This window comes from Microcaecilia unicolor, chromosome 13 (assembly GCF_901765095.1).
Source record: "Microcaecilia unicolor chromosome 13, aMicUni1.1, whole genome shotgun sequence".
NCBI lineage: Eukaryota > Metazoa > Chordata > Amphibia > Gymnophiona > Siphonopidae > Microcaecilia > Microcaecilia unicolor.
The window spans coordinates 76,021,808-76,047,571 of record NC_044043.1 but is presented as its reverse complement, the minus strand read 5'-3'; the positions used below and the strand labels follow the sequence as shown (position 1 = coordinate 76,047,571).

Genomic DNA, 25,764 nt, shown 5'->3' with positions numbered 1-25,764 from the left:
TCAGCAAAATTCGCCCTATCCTCTCTGAACACACCACCCGAACTCTCGTCCACGCTCTCATTACCTCTCGCCTGGACTACTGCAACTTACTCCTCACCGGCCTCCCACTTAGCCATCTATCCCCCCTTCAATCTGTTCAGAACTCTGCTGCACGTCTCATATTCCGCCAGAACCGATATACTCATATCACCCCTCTCCTCAGGTCACTTCACTGGCTTCCGATCAGATACCGCATTCAATTCAAGCTTCTCCTTCTTACCTACAAATGCACTCAGTCTGCTGCCCCTCACTATCTTTCTACCCTCATCTCCCCTTACGTTCCCGCCCGTAACCTCCGTTCACAGGATAAATCCCTCCTCTCAGTACCCTTCTCCACCACCGCCAACTCCAGGCTCCGCTCATTCTGCCTCGCCTCACCCTATGCTTGGAACAACCTTCCTGAACCCTTACGCCAAGCCCCCTCCCTGCCCGTCTTCAAGTCTTTGCTTAAAGCCCACCTCTTCAATGCTGCGTTCGGCACCTAACCCTTACCGTTCAGTGAATCCAGACTGCCCCAATTTGACTGCCCCTATCGGACCGACCGTTCACTTGTCTATTAGATTGTAAGCTCTTTGAGCAGGGACTGTCTCTCTTTGTTAAATTGTACAGCGCTGCGTAACCCTGGTAGCGCTCTAGAAATGTTAAGTAGTAGTAGTAGTAATTGTGGGATGTGTGTGTAACTTCTTGTATTCTGTGCACCTTGCCCATGCTCTGCCCAATCATACGCCCACCTTCAAACTACACGCATAGGGATCCTTTTACCAAGCTGTGATAAAAAGGGCTGTCACAGTCTCAGGCTCAAAACAAACAGTCACGGACTCTGGAACAACGTGAGCCCTTGACCTACTGTCGTCGACCGGCAGCAGGAGGCAAACCCCCCAACCAGGACTGGACTAACAAGCAAGGATGGAGCTGGATTCTGGAACGGACTTGGCTTGGCTGGAACTGGATGCTGGAACGGCTTGGCAGGCAGTACTGGAACAGACAGGACTGGAGCTGAAGCTGTAGGCAGATAATGCTGGAACAACAGGATTCAGGATGCTCAAGCAGGATTCAGGATTCTCAAACAGGCTTGGCTGGAACAGGATTCAGGATTCTCAAACAAACAGGATTCAGGATTCTCAAACTGGGCGGACACAAGCAGGGTCAGAACTAGAGAGCTGCACGGCTTCCATCCCCGCGGGAATCCCGCGGAACCCGCGGGATTCCCGCAGGGACGGAGGCAGTTCCTGCGGGGTTCCCGCGGGGATGGAAGCAGTTCTGCGGGGTTCCCGCGGGGACGGAGGCAGTTCCTGTGGGGTTCCCGCAGGGATGGAACCAGTTCTGTGGGCTTCCGTGGAAGTGTAAGCTGCACCTGCACCAGCCTCTCATCTACCGAATTCCAATTTATTTGAGTGCTGTCTCCTCCTCCTCTTCTTCCTTGCTTTAACAGCATAAATGTGGAAAGTCTTCCATTAAGGAGGTGGTAGAGTCACAAATGATGACGGAATTCAAAAAGGCGTGGGATGAACACAGAGGATCCCTAATTAGAAAATGGAAGTTATATAAAAGCTAACCTTAAATGGCTGCATGTGTGTGGATGTGTCAAGTGACGCTTAGATGGCGACTCTGGCTGTGATGAACTAGGGCTGGTACCAGGCAGACTTGTATGGTCTGTGTCTCATATATGGCAGTCTGGTTTAGGATGGGCTGAAAAGGGCTTAGACAGCAACTTCAGTGGCTGGAACATGAGGACAGTGCTGGACAGACTTTTATGGTCTGTGTCCCACAAATGAGAACATGAATAGGCTGGAGTGGGCTTCGATGGCAACTCCAGCAGTTGGAACATAAGGATGGGGCCAGATAGACTTCTGTGGTCTTTGTTCCAGAAACACGAAAGAAAGACCATAATCAAGTATATAATATCACACTCGTTGATTTAATGATGAATTGATCATGAGTGTGACTATTGGGCAGAGTGGATGGACCGTTCAGGTCTATTTGCTGTCACTTACTATGTTACTATTAATCCTCTTTGCTCCCAGGCTGGTGCATAGACTTCAGCTCTGACGCAGGCACGAGGATCAGATGTCAACTGACCTACTGGCGCGTGCATGTGGCGACCTCTCAGCACACACTGCCAGTGAATCAGAGACAAATCTTACATGTGCGCACCAGAGTGTTCCAAGTTCCAACTTCCATTCCTTCCTTGCCTACAGTGCTGTGGCTCAAATCCAGAAAGAGACTGAGGGAGCTGACTGGAACTTTCTTTTATGTACTATTAAATTCTTACGGGGATGGGTGGGGATGGGTTAAATTCTTACGGGGACGGGTGGGGACGGGTTGGGATGGTTTAAATTTTTGCGGGGATGGGTGGGGATGGGTAGGATTCCAGTGGGGATGGGTGGGGACGGGTAAGATTCCAGCAGGGACGGGCGGGGATGGGTTGGATTTCTGTCCCCGTGCAACTCTCTAGTCAGAACTAAAGCTGAAGGCTTGCAGGGCAGACACAAGCAGGATGGGAACTGAAGCTAAAGACAAACAGGGCATACACAAAGCTGACCCACATAGACAAACAACAGAACTAAGGCTGAAGCTGAAGGTAGAGGGGACTAGAGCAAGCAAGGCAGACTAGGCAGGACACAAAGCTGACCCACACAGACAAACAGAGAAGAACAGAAGCAGAAGTGCACACAGGCACCCTAAACAAGAAATCAAAACAGAAGTGCCCACGGGCGCACAGACTAAGAACAAAGCAACAAGAAATCAAGACAGAAGTGCCCATGGGCACACAGACTAGAACAAGGCAGAAGTGCTACACTGCACACGGACTAACCTGGAGACCTTTGTCATTGCAAAGGCCCTGAATGAAAGTCCACCACTTCCTTATAAACAGGACAGAGGCAGGAAACACACTGAACGCCAAAGTGAGGCTTGAAATACACAGGAAGTGGAAACCCTACAGGACAGAGGCAGGAAACACACTGAACACCAAAGTGAGGCTTGAAACACACAGGAAAGAACCAACAATGCAGACAGGCGCCAGCTCAGAAGCTGACCATCGAGACATAAGGTGAGTCAAAGAGGGATCACGACCACAGTCGTGACAAGGGCCCTGTACTAGTGGCGGGGGCTGTTTTTGCCACACGTTGAGGCCCTTTTTATTGCAGCGGGTAAAAAGGCAGAAAAAAGACATAGTCATGTGGCAAGATTGCTCTTACCGCGTGGCCAGGTGGGGGGTGCACTTACCACCACCCATAGAGGTGGCAGAAAGGGCTCTTGTGCTAACGTAATGGTAACTGAGTAGCGAGTAGCACTGCCCGATTACCACCGGGTTAGCGCTGCACTAATAAAATACAGGCTGATTTTCCCTAGCACGCTGGGGCTGGAACTACCATTGGCGCCTGCGTTGGGCCAGCAATAGCTCCATATTAGCGTGTGGTAAGCCCACGTTGGGCTTATCACAGCTTTGTAAAAAGACCCTTAGAGAATAGCACTTAGGTGCATTATTTATTTATTTATGAAGATTTACTACACCGTCATTTGGAATTCATCATGATGGTGTACAAATTAAAATTAATTAAATGGAACAATACAAACTCAAAACAGCGAAGGAGATGTAATGGCACAATAATACTATAGCCTAAAGACAAAAAACGGTAAGACGTATAAGGAAAGGAAAGAAAAAGGAAACCCCCAATAATTATATTAAAATCTAATACTAAAGATCAAACTCGATCTGTGAACGCTCGCCTAAAAAAAACCCCAGATTTTCGTTCAAACTTTAACCTTTGGAAGGGAAGATTCGGTACAAATGTCAACGGGTAGGAGGTTCCAAAGCATAGGAGTAGTGTAGGAGAATACTGAAACCTGAGAAGATGCAAAGGTCAATTTTCTAAGAGGCCTTTTAATAAGATGCGGTAAACACTATTGCATGATTTCCACAACTAAAAATGCCAACCGCGGGTTGCACTGAGGCATCCCGTGGTAGTTTGGGGATCAGCTACCTGTTCCTCCACCTAAGAGATCCCACATGCCTGTCCCATGCTTTCTTGAATTCAGATAGTCCTCGTCTCCACTACCTCCATCAGGAGGCCATTCCACGCATAGACCACCCTTTCAATAAAGACGTAAACGTTAGCACCTTCTTCATAGAATTACCCCCATAGCCCGGAAGGCTGTTGCAACGCATCTTTTTTGATGGTGCAATCACAGTTTATTAAGGGCTCTGTTTACTAAGGAAGGCGCGTTAGCGTTTTTAACGTGCCTACAATTAGCGCGTAAGTTAACCATGTAGGCGCCTATAGAGATATTGTAGGCGCGTACACAGTTAACACATGTACATGGTTAACGCGCATTAAAAATGTTAACGCGCCTATAACGCGGCTTAGTAAACAGGGCCCTAAGACTCCAGATCAATGCAACTGTTAGAAACTGTTATTTATGATATTGACTGTTTCCATCAGCACCACCATTTTCTAGAGGTGTTTCCCGAACATTGTTTGGCGTTTCAGGGCTAGAGCACACATTTACAAATCAACGTACGCATCCAGCTTTTCCTATTTAAGCGCACAACTATGGAATGCACTGCCAAATGTAGTAAAAACTACGCTCGACCACCTAGGCTTCCGAAAAATACTGAACACAAGCCTGTTTAGAAAGGCATATCCTACCGACCCAACATAAAAACCTAAACACCGGCAACATAACAAAACCAAAGACCGTAATGGACATATCCTAACTCTTCCTCTTCCTCTCTAAGTTCCCCCAATGTATGGACCATACACGAACCTCATTCTACCACAATATCACCTTGTATTTATGATCATACCGCAACTGGCAAACGCCGTTACAGTACTATGTAAGCCACATTGAGCCTACTACTACTACTACTATTTAGCATTTCTATAGCGCTACAAGGCATACGCAGCGCTGCACAAACATAGAAGTAAGACAGTCCCTGCTCAAAGAGCTTACAATCTAATAGACAAAAAATAAATAAAGTAAGCAAATCAAATCAATTAATGTGATTGGGAAGGAAGAGAGGAGGGTAGGTGGAGGCGAGTGGTTACGAGTCAAAAGCAATGTTAAAGAGGTGGGCTTTCAGTCTAGATTTAAAGGTGGCCAAGGATGGGGCAAGACGTAGGGGCTCAGGAAGTTTATTCCAGGTGTAGGGTGCAGCGAGACAGAAGGCGCGAAGTCTGGAGTTGGCAGTAGTGGAGAAGGGAACAGATAAGAAGTATTTATCCATGGAGCGGAGTGCACGGGAAGGGGTGTAGGGAAGGACGAGTGTGGAGAGATACTGGGGAGCAGCAGAGTGAATACATTTATAGGTTAGTAGAAGAAGTTTGAACAGGATGCGAAAACGGATAGGGAGCCAGTGAAGGGTCTTGAGGAGAGGGGTAGTATGAGTAAAGCGACCCTGGCGGAAGATGAGACGGGCAGCAGAGTTTTGAACCGACTGGAGAGGGGAGAGGTGACTAAGTGGGAGGCCAGCAAGAAGCAGATTGCAGTAGTCTAAACGAGAGGTGACAAGGGTGTGGATGAGGGTTTGGTAGAGTGCTCGGAAAGAAAGGGGCGGATTTTACGGATGTTGTAAAGAAAGAAACGACAGGTCTTGGCGGTCTGCTGGATATGAGCAGAGAAGGAGAGAGAAGAGTCAAAGATGACCCCAAGGTTTCGAGCTGAGGAGACAGGGAGAATGAGAGAGCCATCAACAGAAATAGAAAACGGGGGGAGCGGGGAGGTGGGTTTGGGGGGGAAAATGAGAAGCTCGGTTTTGGTCATATTTAATTTCAGGTGGCGTTGAGACATCCAGGCAGCAATGTCAGACAAGCACGCTGAAACTTTGGTTTGGATGCAAGGTAAGATATCAGGGGTAGAAAGGTAGATTTGGGAGTCATCAGCATAGAGGTGGTAGGAAAAGCCATGGGATGAGATTAATGAACCAAGGGAAGAAGTGTAGATAGAAAAGAGGAGGGGACCAAGAACAGAACCCTGAGGTACGCCGACAGGCAGAGGGATAGAGGTAGAAGAGGATCCACCAGAGTGAACACTAAAGGTGCGGAGGGAGAGGTAGGAAGAGAACCAGGAAAGGACAGAGCCCTGGAATCCAAGTGAGGACAGGGTATCGAGAAGTATGCTGTGATCGACAGTGTCAAAAGCAGCGGAAAGATCAAGAAGAATGAGGATGGAATATTGACCTCTGGATTTAGCCAGTAATAGGTCATTGGAGACTTTAGTAAGCGCCGTTTCGGTTGAGTGGAGAGGGCGAAAACCAGATTGTAGTGGGTCAAGAATAGCATGTGAGAAGAGAAAATCAAGGCAGCGGCGGTGAACAGCACGCTCAAGTAATTTGGAGAGAAAAGGAAGGAGGGAGATGGGTCTGTAATTAGAGGGACAAGTAGGGTCAAGTGAAGGCTTCTTAAGGAGAGGTGTGACCACAGCATGTTTAAAGGCAGCAGGGACAGTCGCAGTGGAAAGTGAGAGGTTGAGAATGTGATAGATAAAAGGAATAAGAGTAGGAGAGATGGCATTAAGAAGGTGGGTGGGAATGGGATCAGAGGAACAGGTGGTACATTTTGAGGAAGAAAGGAGAAGTGTAGTTTCCTCAATAGTAACTTCAGGAAAGGAGGAAAGGGAATGAGGGGAAGGAGAGAGAGGGGAACGGACTAGTGGAGGGAGAGCTGGTGAGGTAGAGAAAGCAAGGTTTATCTTTTGAACCTTGTTGTGAAAGAATTCAGCAAGGGTCTGAGGAGATAATGAGGGGGGAGTTGGAGGAGGGGGCACCTTGAGGAGAGACTTCAATGTGGTGAAGAGAAGTCGAGGATTAGAGCCAAGAGAGTTGGTCAGTTGGATATAATAATCCTGTTTGGCACGTAAAAGAGCAGATTGGAAGGAGGTCAGCATGAACTTAAAGTGTAAGAAATCAGCAAGGGCCCGAGATTTCCGCCAGAGACGTTCTGCGGAGCGGGTACAGGAACGTAGGTAGCGGATATTAGAAGTCAGCCAAGGTTGGGGTTTTGTACGCCTTACAGGGCGGGTCATCAAAGGTGCAAGAGTGTCTAAGGCAGAGGATAGAGTATTGTTGTAAGCCTGCAAATAGGTGGGAAAATGTGGGATACAAATGTAACAAATAAAAAATAATAAAATAATAAAAATTTATATTCTGCCCTAATTCTACTAAAGCTGTCTCTTCTCTTCTTTTCAAAGACGTGACATTGAAATGATCACATTAGGAGCAAAAGACTTCCAGAAATGCTGAGCTGAAATGCATTTTTCTTGCCAGATGCTTCCTGGCAGTCCTGAGTCGTTACATTTGTACAATCACATAAAATGCTGGCATTTCAGAATGCCTAACATTCTATCGATGTCCTTGTCACAAAAGTTAATTAAATTGGTAGAACCTGGAAAGGTTTATCCACTGATGGTAGTATGCACTCTACTTGATGTTAATGTAGATAGACCAGTGTTCTTCGTTGTAACACCCGGGAACCACTGATGGCCCCCCGTTTATCCCATGTGCATCTCCCTGACTCTCTTCCTTTAATGTACACTCTCCGCTCACCTTCTCTGGAGACTTACTGCTATCACTTGACTATTGCAACCTTCTCCTCGCTGGCCTCCCGCTTAGCCACCTATCCCCCCTTCAATCTGTCCAAAATTCCGCCGCACGTCTTATCTACCGCGTGAACCGATACTCTCATATCACCCCCCTCCTTAAGTCGCTTCACTGGCTCCCAATCCACTACCGTATACAGTTCAAGCTTCTTCTATTGACCTTCAAGTGCACTCAATCTGCTGCCCCCCATTACCTCTCTACCCTCCTCTCCCCGTATGTTCCCACCCGTAACCTCCGCTCTCAGGACAAATCACTCCTATCTGTACCCTTCTCCACCACCGCTAACTCCAGACTCCGCCCCTTCTGCCTCGCAGCACCTTATGCCTGGAACAGACTTCCTGAGCCCATACGCCATGCGCCCTCCCTGCCCATCTTCAAGTCCTTACTCAAGGCCCATCTCTTCTCCCTTGCTTTTGGCGCCTAACCACCTTCCCCATTCCTGTTACCTACACTGACTGCGTAGTCTATTACCGTTAGATTGTAAGCTCTCTTGAGCAGGGACTGTCCCTCCCCGTGTTTAAACTTGTACAGCGCTGCGTAACCCTGGCAGCGCTATAGAAATGCTAAGTAGTAGTAGTAGTAGTAATCACTATCTCTGTAACACCCTGCAGCTCTGTGAATTTGGGTGCCAAAGTCCTGTGCTATTCTTGAGAGTACAGACCAGAACCAGAATCAGACATTATACACCTGGGGCATAGTTGCATTCCCACCCCAATCCCCATGCCCAGCTTGGATGGTGAGAGGACACTGGCACACGTCTAACTTTTCACCTACTACCAGCCTACATTTGCATTTAAGCAGTGCATTTTTTTCTAGCAAAAAAGGTGCCAGTGCTCAAATGCTAAGCCACCCTTCAGGGATGGGGTAATCACTGAGGAACCCACCCCACAATAGCCAGGCCCCCCGCAACCAGTCACAGAATCTATGACAAGGCAGAATTGGTGTGTAGAGCCTGAGCTCTTTCATTAAAACTTGGGGTCCATGGGTCAATGTTAGCAGACAATGGAAAAGGTGCCGGTAATCAGTACCCCCAAGGACCCCCTCAAAAAAAAACCCTGCATTTAAGTCTTCTTTCTGCCCCAAAGGACTTTGAACCCTGGGCAACTGCCCCCTCCTTTACCACCCTCCCCCAGGTATGCTCAGGTAATTTTTCTCCAGGAGACTTGGCTAAAGGCTGCTGAATCTCTCAAACTTAAGAGAGACTGGGTTAAGGACTGTTATTTTTCAGCTGCTCTATCTAGCAAAGGTGGGGGTGGCAATCCTATTAGCTACAAGTTTGGATTATAAATTAATTTCTCATAAGTCAGACATAAATAGTACATGGGCTATGATTACCATTCAGTTGGATCAGCAAACTTTTACTTTTTTAAATGTATATGGTCCGAATTCAGATGATATAGCGTTTTTCCTTGAGTTATCCTGTCAACTTGCTTCCACCAAAGTGGACCGTATCATTACATGTGGGGATCTGATTTGGTACTTGGTACTGTAATTGATCATAAATTGACAGCTAGATATCGCAACCCTAGGGCTTTAGTAATTCGAAAACAATTGATGTTGGATTTTGCTTTATTGGATATTCGGAGGCTTATGAATCCCACTGATATAGATTTTACTGTTCCACGAATATTGACTTATTTGAACTGGCCAAAAATAAACTGGATATTCAATGCTGGTCACCGGAAACAGCCCAGCATTGAATATCCAGGCTTGGCACCAACTGCAGGAGTTAGCTGGTCTAACTCCCTAAATATTTAATATCTGTAGCGCACCATTTAAGCCTAAAAGAAAATCGGCCTCTTAATGATCTTGTGGGACTATAGGCATTAATGGATGCCTATAGATGGATGGTTTTGAAAACAACTTTCTAGACCATAAAACAATTAGATTTAACCTTTCCCACTTCCATGTTTGATCATTTGGATGCCCCACTATGGAAGAGAATCTGTATATGGCGCCTAAAAAATCGACAGTGAAATAAGTGCAGACTAAGCGTATTCTATAATCGGTACCTGTCACAGCACTAAAATAATTTTGCAGGTGTGCTAAATTAACGGTAATGAAAATTACATTTTATTGGAGTTTTCAGTCATTTTAGATATGAAGTAACTCAAAAAGAAGCAACAAATTATCTTTCCCTGTCCTTTTACATCAACAGCTTATCCCTACAAAATAGTAATATGGCTTTGGGGAAAGGGGAACCTGTTCTCCCCATCTCTAGGACAACAAAGGTCATCCAGAAATCCCACACAGGGCAGGAAAGCAGCTAATAGCTTTACTTTAATGAAGGGCCAGCACAAGTCATTGTGGTGCCCTGAGTCAGCTTGTATTGGTGTGCCCCCCCCCCCCCCCCACACACACACACATTGCCCCTCTTACCCCTCCATGGGTTTGGCAAGTTTCCCACTTTTGGTCCAGCATCTCTCCCCTTCTCTTCCCCCCTCCACAACACCCCCCTCCCAGTGGGTCCAGTATCTTTCCGACTCCTCTCTCCCTCCCTCACCCCTCCCCGTCCTATAAAATGTGTGCAAGTTAGAAGCAGCAGCAGCCTGAGAAGGCTGCCTTTAGCCAGACCTTAGGTCTTCCCTCCGTTATGTCCTACCTCCTCTGATGCAATTTCCTGTGGGACATCAAAAGCTGGTCTAATGGTTAAGCTGACCCTGCTTTAAGGAAGCAGCCCTTTTCCTACAGATTGCAACCTATGGAAGGGAAAAATATATGTATGTGTGTCAAAACCATTCAAGCATGATTTCATCAAAAAATGCTACCAATGGCTACATTTCAAGATCAGAAGAAGAAAGTTCAGCTGTTTTCTTGGGAACAACTTCATGCTTTTTCCTAGTGTGTTTTAGTCAGTTAACGTGTGTTAATGCACACTAACACATGTTAATTTGGTTTAATTGTATAAGGGTAAATATCAGGGGCGTAGCCAGACTTCGGCGGGAGGGGGGTCCAGAGCCCGAGGTGAGGGGGCACATTTTAGGCCCCCCCGGCACCGCTGACCCCCCCTGCCATTGCCGACTCCGCCGCCACCAAGAACTTTGCCCCCCCTGCCAACAACTCTCTCAATCCCCTCCTCCCGCCGCCAACCCGCCATCACCTACCTTTGCTGGCGTTGGACCCCAACCCCCGCCAGCCGAGGTCCTCTTCTTTCCGCAAAAGGCTTCCTTCTGTTTCTGACATCTGCACCTGGATTGGCCACTGTTGGAAACAGGATGCTGGGCTTGATGGACCTTTGGTTTTTCCCAGTATGGCAATCCTTATGTATTAGGTAGCTGGTAACTCAATTTTGGCACACGTTGGGCGTGCATAGATGCTTACGCGGCTTAGTAAAAGGATCACTCAGTGTTGATAACTAGTGGCAAGATATAGGGTCCCTAACAGTTGGGCTCCTGGAGCTGCAGCTTGTCACCCCCAATGATAGAGCAGGGTTGGAAGGGAGATGCGAAGAAAATGAGGTACAAATAAAAAAAAATTAAAAACTATTTCCTAGGAAGATGCTCAGATGAAACCAAACTATCGCAATCCTGCTTAGAAATAGAAATAATCCATGATGGATTTAAAACAGAAATCATAAATGTGACCCTAACCCTGTCATTGTATCACCAATGAAAGATTGCTATCATGTCTGTTCCCAGACTAAAAGTGAGCTAAGAAGCTTATTTTCTGTGTCTCTGCATTTCAGTAAATTCCAGCTAGTGCATGTGTCTGCAAAAGACTTGATAAGACCCGAAAGACATTTTGCTCATAAAAACAGCTGTGATATCTGTCTGAGCCATAGTTGGCAGCTCAGTACAATCAGATAATTCTCTAGGAGTAGGCCACATTAACTGGAATTCTCAGTGTCAAATGCTGGACCAGATGAATTCCTGATTCCTTATTGTGATATCTGCCAAGTAGGCCCTTTATACTTAAAGCTTGGTTCGACTGTCCTGGGTTGGAAGAGGGGGTTCAAAATTGGGGAAAGGTGATTCTAAAAATGAAGCACTCTGACTGCCAGGATTTTCTCCTATTAAGCAACTCTCCACCATGCTATCTCTACACATCCCCCCTCTGTTGTTGAGTTTGGTGGTAGAGTGAGAATCCTCCTTCAGTTGAGTGACACAGACCATGTTGACTCACTTACAAAACTGGACCAAAAAGCAATCAAGTTGTTTTTTGTTTCTTTTTTTTTTTTTTAATTATTATTTTATTTGGTTCACACCTTTTCAGCAGTAGCTCAAGGTACATTACATTCAGGTACACTAGCAGGCTCATTTTTGAAAAAGAAACACACCCATCTTTCGACACAAATCGGAAGATGGGCGTCCTTCTCACAGGGTTGCCCAAATCGGCATAATTGAAAGCCAATTTTGGGCGTCCTCAACTGCTTTCTGTTGCGGGGACGACCAAAGTTCATGGAGGCGTGTCAAAGGCATAGTGAAGGCGGGACTGGGATGTGCCTAACACATGGGTGTCCTCGACCCATAATGGAAAAAAAAGGGCGTGAACTTGGACAACTTTACCTGGTCCTGTTTTTCTTATGACCAAGGCACAAAAAGGTGCCCAAACTGACCAGATGACCACCGGAGGGAATCAGGGATGACCTCCCCTTACTCCCCCAGTGGTCACTAACCCCCTCCCACCCTCAAAAAATATCTTTAAAAATATTTTGTGCCAGCCTCTATGCCAGCCTCAAATGTCATACTCAGGTCCATCGCAGCAGTATGCAGGTCCCTAGAGCAGTTTTAGTGGGTGCGGTATACTTCAGGCAGGCGGACCTAGGCCCATCCCCCCCTACCTGTTACACTTGTGGTGGTAAATGTGTACCCACATCTAGGTGTCCCCTTCACCCGTAAGGGCTATGGTAGTGGTGTACAGTTGTGGGTAGTGGGGTTTGGGGGGGTGGGGGGCTCAGCACACAATGTAAGGGAGTTATGTACCTGGGAGCATTTTATGAAGTCCACTGCAGTGCCCCCTAGGGTGCCCGGTTGGTGTCCTGGCATGTCAGGGGGACCAGTGCACTACGAATGCTGGCTCCTTCCACGACCAAAGGGCTTGCATTTGGTCATTTCTGAGATGAGCGTCCTTTGTTTCCATTATCACTGAAAATCAGAAACGACCAAAAGGACTACCTGAATTTTCCGATTTGGGCATCTCCGACCATATTATTGAAATGAAAGATGGACGTCCATCTTGTTTGGATTATACGGGTTACCTGCCCCTTTGCTGGGACGTTTTGTGAGGACGTCCTCAGCAAAACTTGGGCGTCCTTTTCGATTATGCCCCTCCACGTATTTCCTTGTGCCCAGAGGACTGACAATCTAAGAGGCCCTTTTACCAAACTATGGTAAAATGTGACCTTAATGCATCCTTACTCAAGTCATTCCCACACACTAAGGCCATTTTTACCACAGGGGTAATTTTTCTTTTTAATGACCACGCACTAATTTTACCATTAACCATTAGCTCGTGGTCCCTTACCACCATCTATTTTGTAGGCAGTAAGGGCTTACGCCCTAACCACACGCTATTCAGTTAGCGTGCAGCGATGAAGCCGTGCTGGTTAGTGCAGAACATGCCTACTCTCCACCCCCGGACCTGACCCCAACACTAAAAAAGCATGTGCCAATCCCAAAACTTCCGCGGGATACCTGAGGACGTCCCACAATAAGCCCATTTTAGTTGTGGTAAACACGCATTAGTACTTACCACAGCTTAGTAAAAGGCCCCCAAAGTTTGTACCTGGGGCAATGAAGGGTTAAGTAACTTGCCCAAGGTCACAGGGACTGTCAGTGGGATTTGAACCCTGGTTTTCTGAGTTCTCAGTCCGCTGCCCTACTGGGCTATTTCTCCAGTAGAATCTACTCATCATCAATGTGCTGTCATTGACCTAATTGATTTCCAAGGAGTTGTGGGCCTGTTGGTTTCGACCCAGCTGCCCTAAGGCCTATTGTGTCCATAGGTTGCGCTTCTTTTATCTGCCTTTTGTTTTTGTTCACATGACCTTCTCTCTTTTCCATGATCTGAAAGACCTCTTACCTTCCAAGTACTGTGAGAGCTACTAATGAGAAGTTAGAGAAAACCAACCAAACAGTAAAAACAGTGAGCCTTGTTATAACTTATTTTTTAGTTCAATGGTAGCGTAATATATTTCTTTGCTGCCTTTTGAAATGGCACATGAAGAGGACTCTGTCTTCCAGCAGACTAAGAAAACAAAGAGGCTCTCTTATTCTGCTCATGCCAATCGCCTGATAATAATACAAGACGGCTATCAAGTAAATATGTCATGTTTAGGAAACAGCAAACCAAAAGAAAAAAGCAGATCAAAAAAGACAAAAAAATGGAACAGGAGGGTAACAGAAGTGGTTTTTTACAAGTTACCCGACGTGGCCACGTTTCACCCTCAGGCTGCGTCAGGGGTACAAAAAACTAGTAGGGGTAAAAAGCAAAGTGAACCCCTAAAAGTAGTCATATAACCACCTTACATAAGTGCTTCCCAAGCTTACTCAGCAGTCTTAGCAATGCTATGTTGACTGAGTAAGCTTGGGAAGCACTTATGTAAGGTGGTTATATGACTACTTTTAGGGGTTCACTTTGCTTTTTACCCCTACTAGTTTTTTGTACCCCTGACGCAACCTGAGGGCGAAACGTGGCCACGTCGGGTAACTTGTAATAAACCACTTCTTCTGTTACCCCCCCTGTTCCATTTTTTTTTTATCTGCTTTTTTTCTTTTGGTTTGCTATTTCTGTGGCAGATCTTTGCCTTTTTTTTTTTTGTTTCTGTCTGATATTTAGGAAATATACTATGCTTTAGGATATTATCTGTAGAATGTGAGATCCCTATGAATAATTGCAGATGAAGTTTGTTCCACCCTGTTCTTATTTCATTTGCAAACAATCACCTGAAAGCACCTACTTTACAAAGAAACATTAAAAAAAAAAATGAACAGCATCACTCAGGGCTCTGAACTTGAATGCCAGAGCTTACATATGCAAGGGGCTGATTTTGAATTCCACCATGCATGTAAGTGCTGCCTCTTGCATGTGTAAGTACCAGATTTTACAAAACTGGACATCCAAGGGGAGCCGGTTAAGAAGCCAAGCTACATAGGTTCCTCAGTTGTCTTTATAAAATAGATACTTTTTGACGACACATAAAGATCCTATAATGAAATTACCTCAATATGTTATTTATTTATTTATTTATTTATTTATTTATTTATTTGGATTTTGCTCACACCTTTCTCAGTAGTAGCTCAAGGTGAGTTATATTCAGGTACATTGGGTGTTTTTCTGCTGCTGAAAATTGACCTCCAGATATTTAGACAAGGTTCATCATTTTTTTCTATTGGTTGTCTCCAAAAGAGTGTTCCTTTGGAGAAAGCCCCGCCTCTTCATTACAAGATCTTATACTCATGCAACCTTCTTGACTCTTGCCGTGTGCCAACCCTTTAATAAAAGGACCTTATAAACAGGTTACTTACTGCAAAACACTTTAACACATTTTGCGGTGTGTTTTCATGTGTGTTAACTCCTTAATTCTATAAAAAGTGCTAAAAAATGCACACATACTCCTGCATGCCCAATTTGCGCATGCATTTTAATTGAATAATGAGCTAATTAGCACCAATAATTGGCTATTTAAACACACAATTATTGTCACTAATTAGATTCAATTAACATTTACATGCGTTAATTTAGGTGTGGGATCTGCACTTAAATTTTTCTCGTGAGTTGGAAAGGGGGTGTGGAAATGGAAGGGCCATGGGCAGATAGGGGCATATTGGTGGCGTGACTTTTAATTATGTGCATAACTATAGAATTAAGGGAGCTTAGGCGCAGGCATTTGTATCACGTTTTCGTTGGTGCAAATGGTCATACCTAAATATTTTTTTAAAAAGGCAATTTTTGCAGGTGCGCTGAAAAATGATTCTGCGTGCACCCCAAACACGCGTCTACACTACCACAGGCCATTTTTCAGCACATCTTAGTAAAAAGACCCCTTAATTTTTGCCGAAAATGGACGTGCAGCAAAATGAAAATTGCCGCATGTCCATTTTGGGTCTGAGACCTTACCGCCAGCCATTGACCTAGCGGTAAATTCTCATGCGGTAACCGGGCGGTAATGACCTACGCACATGAAATGCCACTTGGTGCGCACCCAATATGTGTGTCCAAAATAAAAATTATTTTTCAGATGCGTGTATCGGACGCGCGCAAGCAATGAAATTACTGCAAGAGCCAAGCGGTAGCCAGGTGGTAACTCCATTTTGGCGCACATTGGGTGCGCGTTGACACCTACGCGGCTTAGAAAAAAGGGCCCCTATAATTGGGCTCCTGGTTGTCATAGTTCATTCTTTTTCCCTATTGATGTCAATCCTCGTTGACTGTCTTTGTTATTTTCACCTATGTTGCGCTTGAATAAAAATCTTAAAGGGTCATTAGCAGTCAGAACTGTTCCAGCCTGATCATTTAGGTGGGTGGACTTGCAGGACAACAGAAATCTTGGGACATGAGTTCAAGCTGACTTCTTTTTTTTATTCTCTGCGTCACCTTGGCCAAATCCCATTTTTTCCAGGGCATCTGGGATCCAGTTCAAACATATATAGTTTTCATATCTTCTGGCAAATTAACAGATCATATTATCCTTCCCAAATACATTTCTAAACTTGGACTTCTTACTTTGCAGAACGCACCCAATAAATTTAAGAGAGGTTTATTATAAACTTGCCATGCAGTGCTGTGTCAAATAAAAAGACTCTCATTCTTTCACACACATATACCAGGAAGAGTCAAACAGAGGCCACAGAAATTTGGGGGAGAAGGATTGTACTGCAACATTATCTTGGATCAGGAACTTCCACCTCAGATAGAGTTTCTAACACAACGTAACTAGAAAACAGAAAATAAATGACAGCAATTTCTTGCACTGAATCCCTCAACATGTAGTTTCTAGCTTTCTGCAGGAAAAGGGGGGGGGGGGGGTTCCAATTACTCCAAGTTTGAATCTTGTAATCACTATTACCAAGACTTCAGCCCTGGCTACTGTCCATTTGTGTAACTTTTATAAACACTCATAATTCAATTGCCTTAAAATGTTCTAAAAGCTATCAGAAGTGAGTACAGCTTGTAGTCGCTCACCTCATGCTTGGGTCGGAGAGGGCTGGGCATTCTGGCTGCAGTTCTGTAGCAGTTTCATTGGGAAATTTAAATGTCACTGCAGACAGAAGTTTGCAGCAAGATGTGACTATTTAGGGAGGGAAACAGAGAGAGCAGAGGTAATGGAAAAAACACTTTTATTTATTAGGATTTATTTGCTGCCTTTTTGAAGGAATTCACTCAAAGCAGTGTACACAACAATACTAGAATTCAGAACGATGGGAAAAACTAAGCAAAACCTTGAGCCTGTTTATTTCTCCATAAGAATAATCCAAAAATAGCATTGTTCACAATTTTTGAGGTCACTTGGATGCCAATGACATAAATTCAAATTTCATAAGTACATAAGTAATGCCACACTGGGAAAAGACCAAGGGTCCATGGAGCCCAGCATCTTGTCCACGTCAGCGGCCAATCCAGGCCAAGGGCACCTGGCAAGCTTCCCAAACGTACAAACATTCTATACATGTTATTCCTGGAATTGTGGATTTTTCCCAAATCCATTTAGTAGCGGTTTATGGACTTGTCCTTTAGGAAACCGTCCAACCCCTTTTTAAACTCTGCCAAGCTAACCGCCTTCACCATGTTCTCCGGCAACGGATTCCAGAGTTTAATTACGCGTTGGGTGAAGAAACATTTTCTACGATTTGTTTTAAATTTACTACACTGTAGTTTCATCGCATGCCCCCTAGTCCTAGTATTTTTGGAAAGCGTGAACAGACGCTTCACATCCACCTGTTCCATTCCACTCATTATTTTATATACCTCTATCATGTCTCCCCTCAGCCGTCTCTTCTCCAAGCTGAATAGCCCTAACCTCCTTAATCTTTCTTCATAGGGAAGTCGTCCCATCTCCGCTATCATTTTAGTCGCCCTTCGCTGCACCTTTTCCAATTCTACTATATCTTTCTTGAGATGCGGCGACCAGAATTGAACACAATACTCAAGGTGCGGTCGCACCATGGAGCGATACAACGGCATTATAATCCTCACACCTGTTTTCCATAGCTTTCCTAATAATACCCAACACTCTATTCGCTTTCCGAGCCGCAGCAGCACACTGAGCAGAAGGTTTCAGTGTATTATCAACGATGACACCCAAATCCCTAACATGGAACCTTGCATGACGTAGCTATAATTCGGGTTCTTTTTTCCCACATGCATCACCTTGCACTTGTTCACATTAAACGTCATCTGCCATCTAGCCGCCCAGTCTCCCAGTCTCGTAAGGTCCTTCTGTAATTTTTCACAATCCTGTCGTGAGTTAATGACTTTGAATAACTTTGTTTCATCAGCAAATTTAATTACCTCGCTAGTTACTCCCATCTCTAAATCATTTATAAATATATTAAAAAGCAGCGGTCCTAGCACAGACCCCTGAGGAACCCCACTAACTACGCTTCTCCATTGTGAATACTGCCCATTTAACCCCACTCTCTGTTTCCTATCCTTCAACCAGTTTTTAATCCACAATAGGACTTTTCCTCCTATCCCATGACCCTCCAATTTCCTCTGTAGCCTTTCATGAGGTACCTTGTCAAACGCCTTTTGAAAATCCAGATACACGATATCAACTGGCTCCTCTTTGTCCACATGTTTGTTTACTCCTTCAAAGAATTGAAGTAATTTGGTCAGGCAAGATTTTCCCACATAAAAGCCGTGCTGACTCGGTCTCAGTATTTCATGTCCTTTATGTGCTCTGTAATTTTGTTTTTAATAATAGCCTCTACCATTTTCCCCAGCAGCAACGGGTCCCCAGAGCAATGTTAGAGTCCCTTTTACCAAACTGCAGTAAAAAGTGGCCTTAGCGCACCCTTACGTGGGTCGTTCTATAAGGCCAATTTTACTGCAGGAGTAAAATTGATGATTTTTCTATTTTCCCTACTAACAGCCACATGCTAATTTTCCCATACGCACATGGCCATTAGTGCATGAGCCCCCTACTGCCACCCATTATGCAAGTACCAAGGGCTTACGCACTAAGGGACCCTCTTATTAAGTCGCGTAAGCGTCTACACACGCCCGTGTGCCAAAATGGAGTTACTGCACAGCTACCATGTGGCTCTTGTGGTAATTTTATTTTTGGCATGCGTCCAATATGCACATCTGAAAAATAATTTTTATTTTCGGATGCGCATATCAGACGCGCACCGAGTGGCACTTGACACGCGTAGGTCATTACCACCTGGTTACTGCGTGAGTCTTTACCACTAGGTCAATGACTGGCAGTAAGGTCTCAGGACCAAAATGGACACACAGCCATTTTTATTTTGCTGCATGTCCATTTTCAGCAAAAATTTAAATAAAAAGCCTTTTTTACAGGCGCTGGAAAATGCATTGGCATGTACACTACCCGCGCCTACACTACCACAAGCCATTTTTCAGCATACCTCAGTAAAAGGACCCCATAGCATGCACTAATTAGTTAGCACACAGCAATGAAGCTGCGCTAACTGATTAGCGTAGAACACACCCACTTTCCACCCCAGCACTAAAAAATAAGGGGTCCTTTTACTAAGCTGCAGTAAAAAGTGGCCTTCGGTAGAGTGAGCGCATCTTTTGGGTACGTTCTGGGACATTTTTTTTACCACATCTAGAAAAAAGGGCATTTTTAAGGGGCCAAAAAATGGACTTGTGCTAAAATTGAAACCAGTGCACATCCATTTACTGCCACCCACTGACCTAGCAGTAAGCTCTCACGCACTACCCTTGCGGTAAGCATAGAGCACATGCCAACTGCTGTTTACCACCAGGTAAGTGGCCCACGGTAGAAAATAGAAAATTATTTTCTACCGCGGGATTTGGCGCATGCCAAATTCAGAATTGGTAGTGCCAATTCGACACGCGCTGTATGTGTGTAGGCCCTTAGACAACTTAGTAAAAGGGCCCCTAAATGTTATTTTTTTACCACATTTTCTGTTGGTTTCTAATCGAACATCAACCAGAAAAGATTTGTTTGACCCCTGATGCAGGCTTTGATGCTGAAACACGGCCATGTCGGGTCATTATCCGATCATCAATAAAGTTTTTTGGATCTCCTCTACATTTGTCCTCACTTTTTCGATTCCTTTGCCTTTGATTTGCGTGAGGATTTTCCTCTCTGCTTTTTTGTTGCACATCTAAAAATTACCATGAGACACCTCAGCACGTTCACAGTAAGCCATTTTTTTTTTTTGCAGCGGTAAGCATATTTAATGCCTACTGCAGCTTAGTAAAAGGTCCCTTAGGGGACCTTTTACAGAGAGGCGAAAATCCCATCATGGGCTTACTGCTCGCTCTTTCAGGACTACCGCCAGCCCAATGCAGCAAATAATGTAGGTTAGTGTCCTAATGCAGCATGCTAACTTCCTCCCAAAGAAGGAAAGGGAATGGGATTTGATATACTGCCTTTCTGTAGTTTTTGCAACTACATTCAAAGTGGTTTACATAAGAATAGCCATACTGGGTCAGACCAATGGTCCATCTAGCATCCTAGGGGAGCTGGGAAAGAGCACCCATAACCTGTTATCATTTGAGATAAGATGAAGAACAGAAAACTTAGGGCAAAAAGGGCCCTGCGCTAGTGGCGGGAGCCGGTTTTGCCACGCTCTGATGCCCTTTTTACCACAGCATGTAGAAACTCAAGAAAGATATAGTAGAATTGGAAAAGGTGCAGCGAAGGGCGACTAAAATGATAGCGGGGATGGGACAACTTCCCTATGAAGAAAGACTAAGGAGGCTAGGGCTTTTCAGCTTGGAGAAGAGATGGCTGAGGGGAGACATGATAGAGGTATATAAAATAGTGAGTGGAGTGGAACAGGTGGATGTGAAGCATCTGTTCACGCTTTCCAAAAATACTAGGACTAGGGGGCATGCGATGAAACTACAGTGTAGTAAATTTAAAACAAATCGGAGAAAATGTTTCTTCACCCAACGTGTAATTAAACTCTGGAATTCGTTGCCGGAGAATGTAGTGAAGGCGGTTAGCTTAGCAGAGTTTAAAAAGGGGTTGGACGGTTTCCTAAAGGACAAGTCCATAAACCGCTACTAAATGGACTTGGGGAAAAATCCACAATTCCAGGAATAACATGTATAGAATGTTTGTACGTTTGGGAAGCTCGCCAGGTGCCCTTGGCCTGGATTGGCCGCTGTCATGGACAGGATGCTGGGCTCGATGGACCCTTGGTCTTTTCCCAGTATGGCATTACTTATGTACTTATGTGGGGGGAAGCACTTACCACCACCCACTGAGGTGGCGGTAGGGGCTCGCACACTAACCCAGCGGTAATTAGGTAGTGCGAGGCACTGCTGGATTACTGCCAGGTAACCCCCTGCAGAAATATTTTTCAAATATTTCCACTAGCGCTGGAAATGCCACACACTGGGGCAGGGCCGCTGAGAGGAGGGGCAGGGGGGGGCAAAATTCCCTGCGCCCAGACCACCAAGGAGGGCCCGGCACCGGAGTCTCTCGCCCTCTCCTGCTCCCAGGCCGCTGGCACCGCAGTCCCATCTTCACCTGCCTACTCTCATCTCCCTTCTCTCTGTTGTCCGACCCCCTGCATTTAAAAAAAACACCTCTAAAGCAGCAGCACAGCACCTTCTGTGTGAAAGCGGCAGATCGCCTCGGGCAGGTCTTCCCTCACTGTGTCCCGCCTTCCTCTGATATAACTTCCTATTTCCGCGAGGGCGGGACACAGTGAGGGAAGGCCCGCCTGAGGCGATCTGCCGCTTTCGCACAGAAGGCGCTGCACCTGCCGCTTTAGAGATTTTTTTTTAATTTAAGTGAAGTGGGTCGGATGACAGGCAGAAGGGAACAGAGGGTAGGTGGGTGGAGACTGGGAACTGCGACGCCGGCGGCCTGGGAGCAGGAGAGGGTGGCGACAGCAGTAGTGATTGAGGAGTGGGGGGCAATCCTTGGGGAGGCGTGGGGGCGACGATCCTGCGGCGCAGCGATCCTGGGGGGGCCAGGCCTTGCCCTGGGCCCGGCTCAGTCTCTCGGCAGCCCTGCACTGGGGGTAAAACTGCCACCGGCTCCCGTGTTGGGTTGGCAGTAGTTCCGGATTGCCGAGCGGTGGCGCCACTTAGTAAAAGGGCCCCTTAAGTTGTAGATTGTAAAACGGACTTTGACTTGCTAGCTGAACTGCATAAAACATTTGGTGAAGGTCAACCAGGACACAGAATTCGTGTGTGTGGGTGGGGGGGGGGGGGGGGGTAGTGAAGCATGGAAAGGAAATGTGAAGTATTTTAAAAAAGGACCTTGCAAAGTTTGCCAAAAAGAAAGTAAAACACAATAGGAAATGCATTGCAAGGATGAGAAAGTTCTGAAAAAAGGAAGTCTTGCCCGTAATGAAAGGGAAGTGACAGAGAAAACCTTCCACAACTACAAAATGTCTAAAAAAAAATCATCAGAAAAGCTAAACTGAACAGACAAGTACATATTGCTAAAGATAGAAAATCACTCTTAGGTTAGCACGTAACTGACTGCAGTTGCCAATGCCACTCTGTTTAGATAGTTTGTATTATCTGTTCTGACAGGAACCATTGTTATTATTTCAATCTGTAACTATGGGGTCCTTTTACTAAGCTGCGGTAGGCTCTACGTGAGTGCAGCGTGCTCCCAAATGAGACTGTCACTACGCCAGCGTACCCCCCTGGTGGAAATTTCAGATTGAAACTGTGATAGTGAAACAGCACCCCCTACTGGCAGGAATGTAGATGGAGGACTCTGGCTGAGGTTAGAAGGAACATTGGTGCCCAGATACAGTTACAGAATGTTAATATAAAAGGGTATCGGTATGCCTAACATTTAGGAGCCCACAGTTATACCCGTTATAGACCAGAAGTTACATGCAAAGGGTCGTATACACCTGAGTGCCCTCTGCAGTTACAGGCAAAGGGTATTATACCCCTGAGCACCCTCCACAGTTACAGGCAAAGGGTCATATACCCCTGAGCACCCTCCGCAGTTACAGGCAAAGGGTCGTATACCCCTGAGCACCCTCCGCAGTTACAGGCAAAGGGTCGCATACCCCTGAGCACCCTCTGCAGTTACAGGCAAAGGGTCTTATAAACCTGAGCACCCTCTGCAGTTACAGGCGAAGGGGTTTATACCCCTGAGTGCCCTCTGCAGTTACAGTCAAAGGGGCATGCACCCCTGAGTTCATAGTTATGAAATTGCCTTTCATGTGTCCAGCAGCTAAGCATCCACATCTTCCCCAACATTCCCCCTAAAAAAACAACCCTCTACCAGGATACACTAATGTAGTGGGCATGGAAGCTCTGTCCTACCTAATCACCCATCTAAGAGCGACCCCTCAAAGATAGAATTCAGGTACTCATTGGGCTGCGTCTGCTTTTGGGAAGCCATGGAGGGGCATCAGCCTTCTCTATCACTTTTTGCCCACATTAAGTTCACTAAAGATTAAACTATGCCTTAGTCAGATTGGCTCTAATGATGCCTAAATATTATTCTTTTGACAGAAGCCCAGTATTCCACCAGTTCAAAGAACGTATGCACAACTTCAAGATGTGTAACAGCAGGCAAGTATGAATGTTATGTCTATTCTATTCTATTACGATTCTTCTATACCACTTTCGTATATTTCTCAAGGTGGTTTACAATAAGATTAGATATCTTATATAGATATAATATATAATTCATATCTTAATATGACTTAAGACCTAATTCTACAAAGTAAACAAATAGGATTTTCAAACTTTATGAAAGAGGCTACAGTTGGATAGCTATCTTATAGATAATGGTATTCTATTCCATACTTTAGGACTCGGAAACGCAAAAGAGCGTTCGCAAATAGATTTCGGTATCGTTTCCTTTGATGAAGGAATGTCAAGTGTCAAATTCTTTGTGCTTCTCAACTGTGCTATCATAACTTTATTCATACCATAGACACATTTATATACTTGATAGGCTATCTTAAATTGAATGTGGGATTCCACTTTTAGCCAATGCAATTTTTCTAATAAAGGGCTAACTTCACTAAATTTTCCTAAACCATATATCAAGCGAGCAACCATATTTTGCATTAATTGAAGATGGTACGTTTGTTGTTTATTAATGTTATGATACAATGAATTGCAATAATCAAGTAAAGGAATTAAAATTGCCTGCGCAATCATTCGAAACCTTAATAAACGTAAAGATGATATAATCCCATGAAGTTTATGTAAGTGGTAAAAGAAGTTCCTCACAAGGGCATTGATCTGGAATTCATAAGTAAGTCTAGAGTCTATGATACCCAATGCTTTCATTTAGAATCTATCTTTAAGGATACATCTGGAGAAAGGGGCCCCCGCTAGCGGCAGTGCGTGTTTTTGCAGTGGGCCGAGGCCCCTTTGAATGCAGAAGGTAAAAAGAAATGGCTATGTGGTAAGTTCGTACTTGTCATGTGGTTATATCGGGGGAGAGTACTTACTGCCACCCACTGAGGTGGCGGTAAGGGCTCTCGAGGTAACCCAGCGGTAACCGGGCAACGTACAGCACTGTCTGATTACCGCTGGATAACCCTGGTGGTAAAAATATGGAAATAAATTTCCATAGCACTGAAATGGCACACACTGGGGGCTACGGCAGCCCAGCGGTAGTTCTGGATTGGGGCTCTTCTGCATATCTCTCTTAAGTTCATCTCCTGGTTTTGCCTGGACAGCTGCCCGTATAATTCAGAACATGGACCCAACCGTCGAACCTTGCCAAGACTTCTACAAGTATGCCTGTGGTGGCTGGCTAAGCAGACATGTCATTCCCGAGGCCAACTCACGCTACAGCATTTTCGACATACTAAGAGATGAACTAGAAATCATCCTTAAAGGTGAGGGTGAAAGTTAAATGTCTTACAACATGTTACCTACATTGAACATTCTTTTTATAACCTTGATCGGAGCTCATTTGTATGCTCTTAAATAGCTAGAACCTGGAAGGGTGGGCTATTCTGCATTACCTATCTCTTTTATACTTCCTCTAAGGAACCCCTGCTTGCTGCTGTCAAAGATAGGATTCTGGGCTACATGAACCTTTGCTCTTACCCATTTATATTCCTAAGCATACAGATGGCTTTCTTCATTATATCCATTCTAATCTGTGCTTGAAATTTAGCCCCTAGAGATTGACGACAGCAGCATCATTGTAATTGGGAAATACTAAAAGTTATTCCATCCCTCTTCAAAATGCTTTACATGGTTAGAATTAGTACTACAGGTATTATTCCATCCTACATGAAGATTGAGTGAATAAGGAGCTTTCCTAGCATAATTCTCTGAATGATTCCTTCACTTTTCTAACCACCTTTCTGCCCCACACTTAGGTTTACTGGAGACATCAGACCATGAGGATCGTGATGCCGTCAAAAAAGCTAAGACGCTTTATAAATCCTGTATGAACGAGAGTAAGTGGAGCATCAGCGACTTATAAATAAACTGAAAGCTGTTGGCATGGGCCCTGAAGTGACTGACTGGGTTGGAAACTGGTTGAGTGGGAGGTGACAGACGGTAGTGGTAAATGGAGTTCCCTCTGAGGATAGGGCAGTTACCAATGGTGTTGCCATAGAGATCAGTCCTTGGTCCAGTCTTTTTAACCATTTTGTAAGCCATACTCTAGATGAACTATCAGGAAAAGTTTGCCTCTTTGCAGATGATACCAAAGTTTGCAACAGTGTACATAACTTGGAAGGTGTGGATAACATGAGGAGGGATCTAGTGAAGTCTGAAGCTTGAAGAATGGTCTAGTTACGGCAGTTAAGACTTCATGCTAAAAAAGCAGGGTCATGCATTAAGGCTGCAAAAACTTAAGGAAGCAGTACATCTGAAGTACTTCTATGAATGATAGAGGAGCAGGACTTGGGGGTGGTCATATCTGATGTTCGTAAGGTGACCAAACAGAAGAGGTTACAGCAAAAGCCAGAAGTATGATTGGTTGCATAGGGAAAGGTATAGCCAACCGCAGTGCATTTTTTCTAGTGAAAAAGGTGCTAGTACTCAAATGATGCCACCTT

The 25,764-nt window shown here is 45.1% G+C and overlaps 1 protein-coding gene across 4 annotated transcripts in view; it reads left to right on the top strand.

The window, feature by feature from the left end:
* Window positions 1-25,764, top strand: part of MMEL1 (membrane metalloendopeptidase like 1) — a 172,721-nt gene that overhangs the window by 57,045 nt on the left and 89,912 nt on the right. For all 4 annotated transcript variants that reach the window (XM_030186088.1, XM_030186087.1, XM_030186090.1 and 1 more), the window contains exons 3-5: window positions 23,240-23,299; window positions 24,424-24,585; window positions 25,078-25,158. In XM_030186088.1, the coding sequence (XP_030041948.1) occupies window positions 23,240-23,299; window positions 24,424-24,585; window positions 25,078-25,158 (303 nt within the window). The remainder of the gene's footprint in view (window positions 1-23,239; window positions 23,300-24,423; window positions 24,586-25,077; window positions 25,159-25,764) is intronic.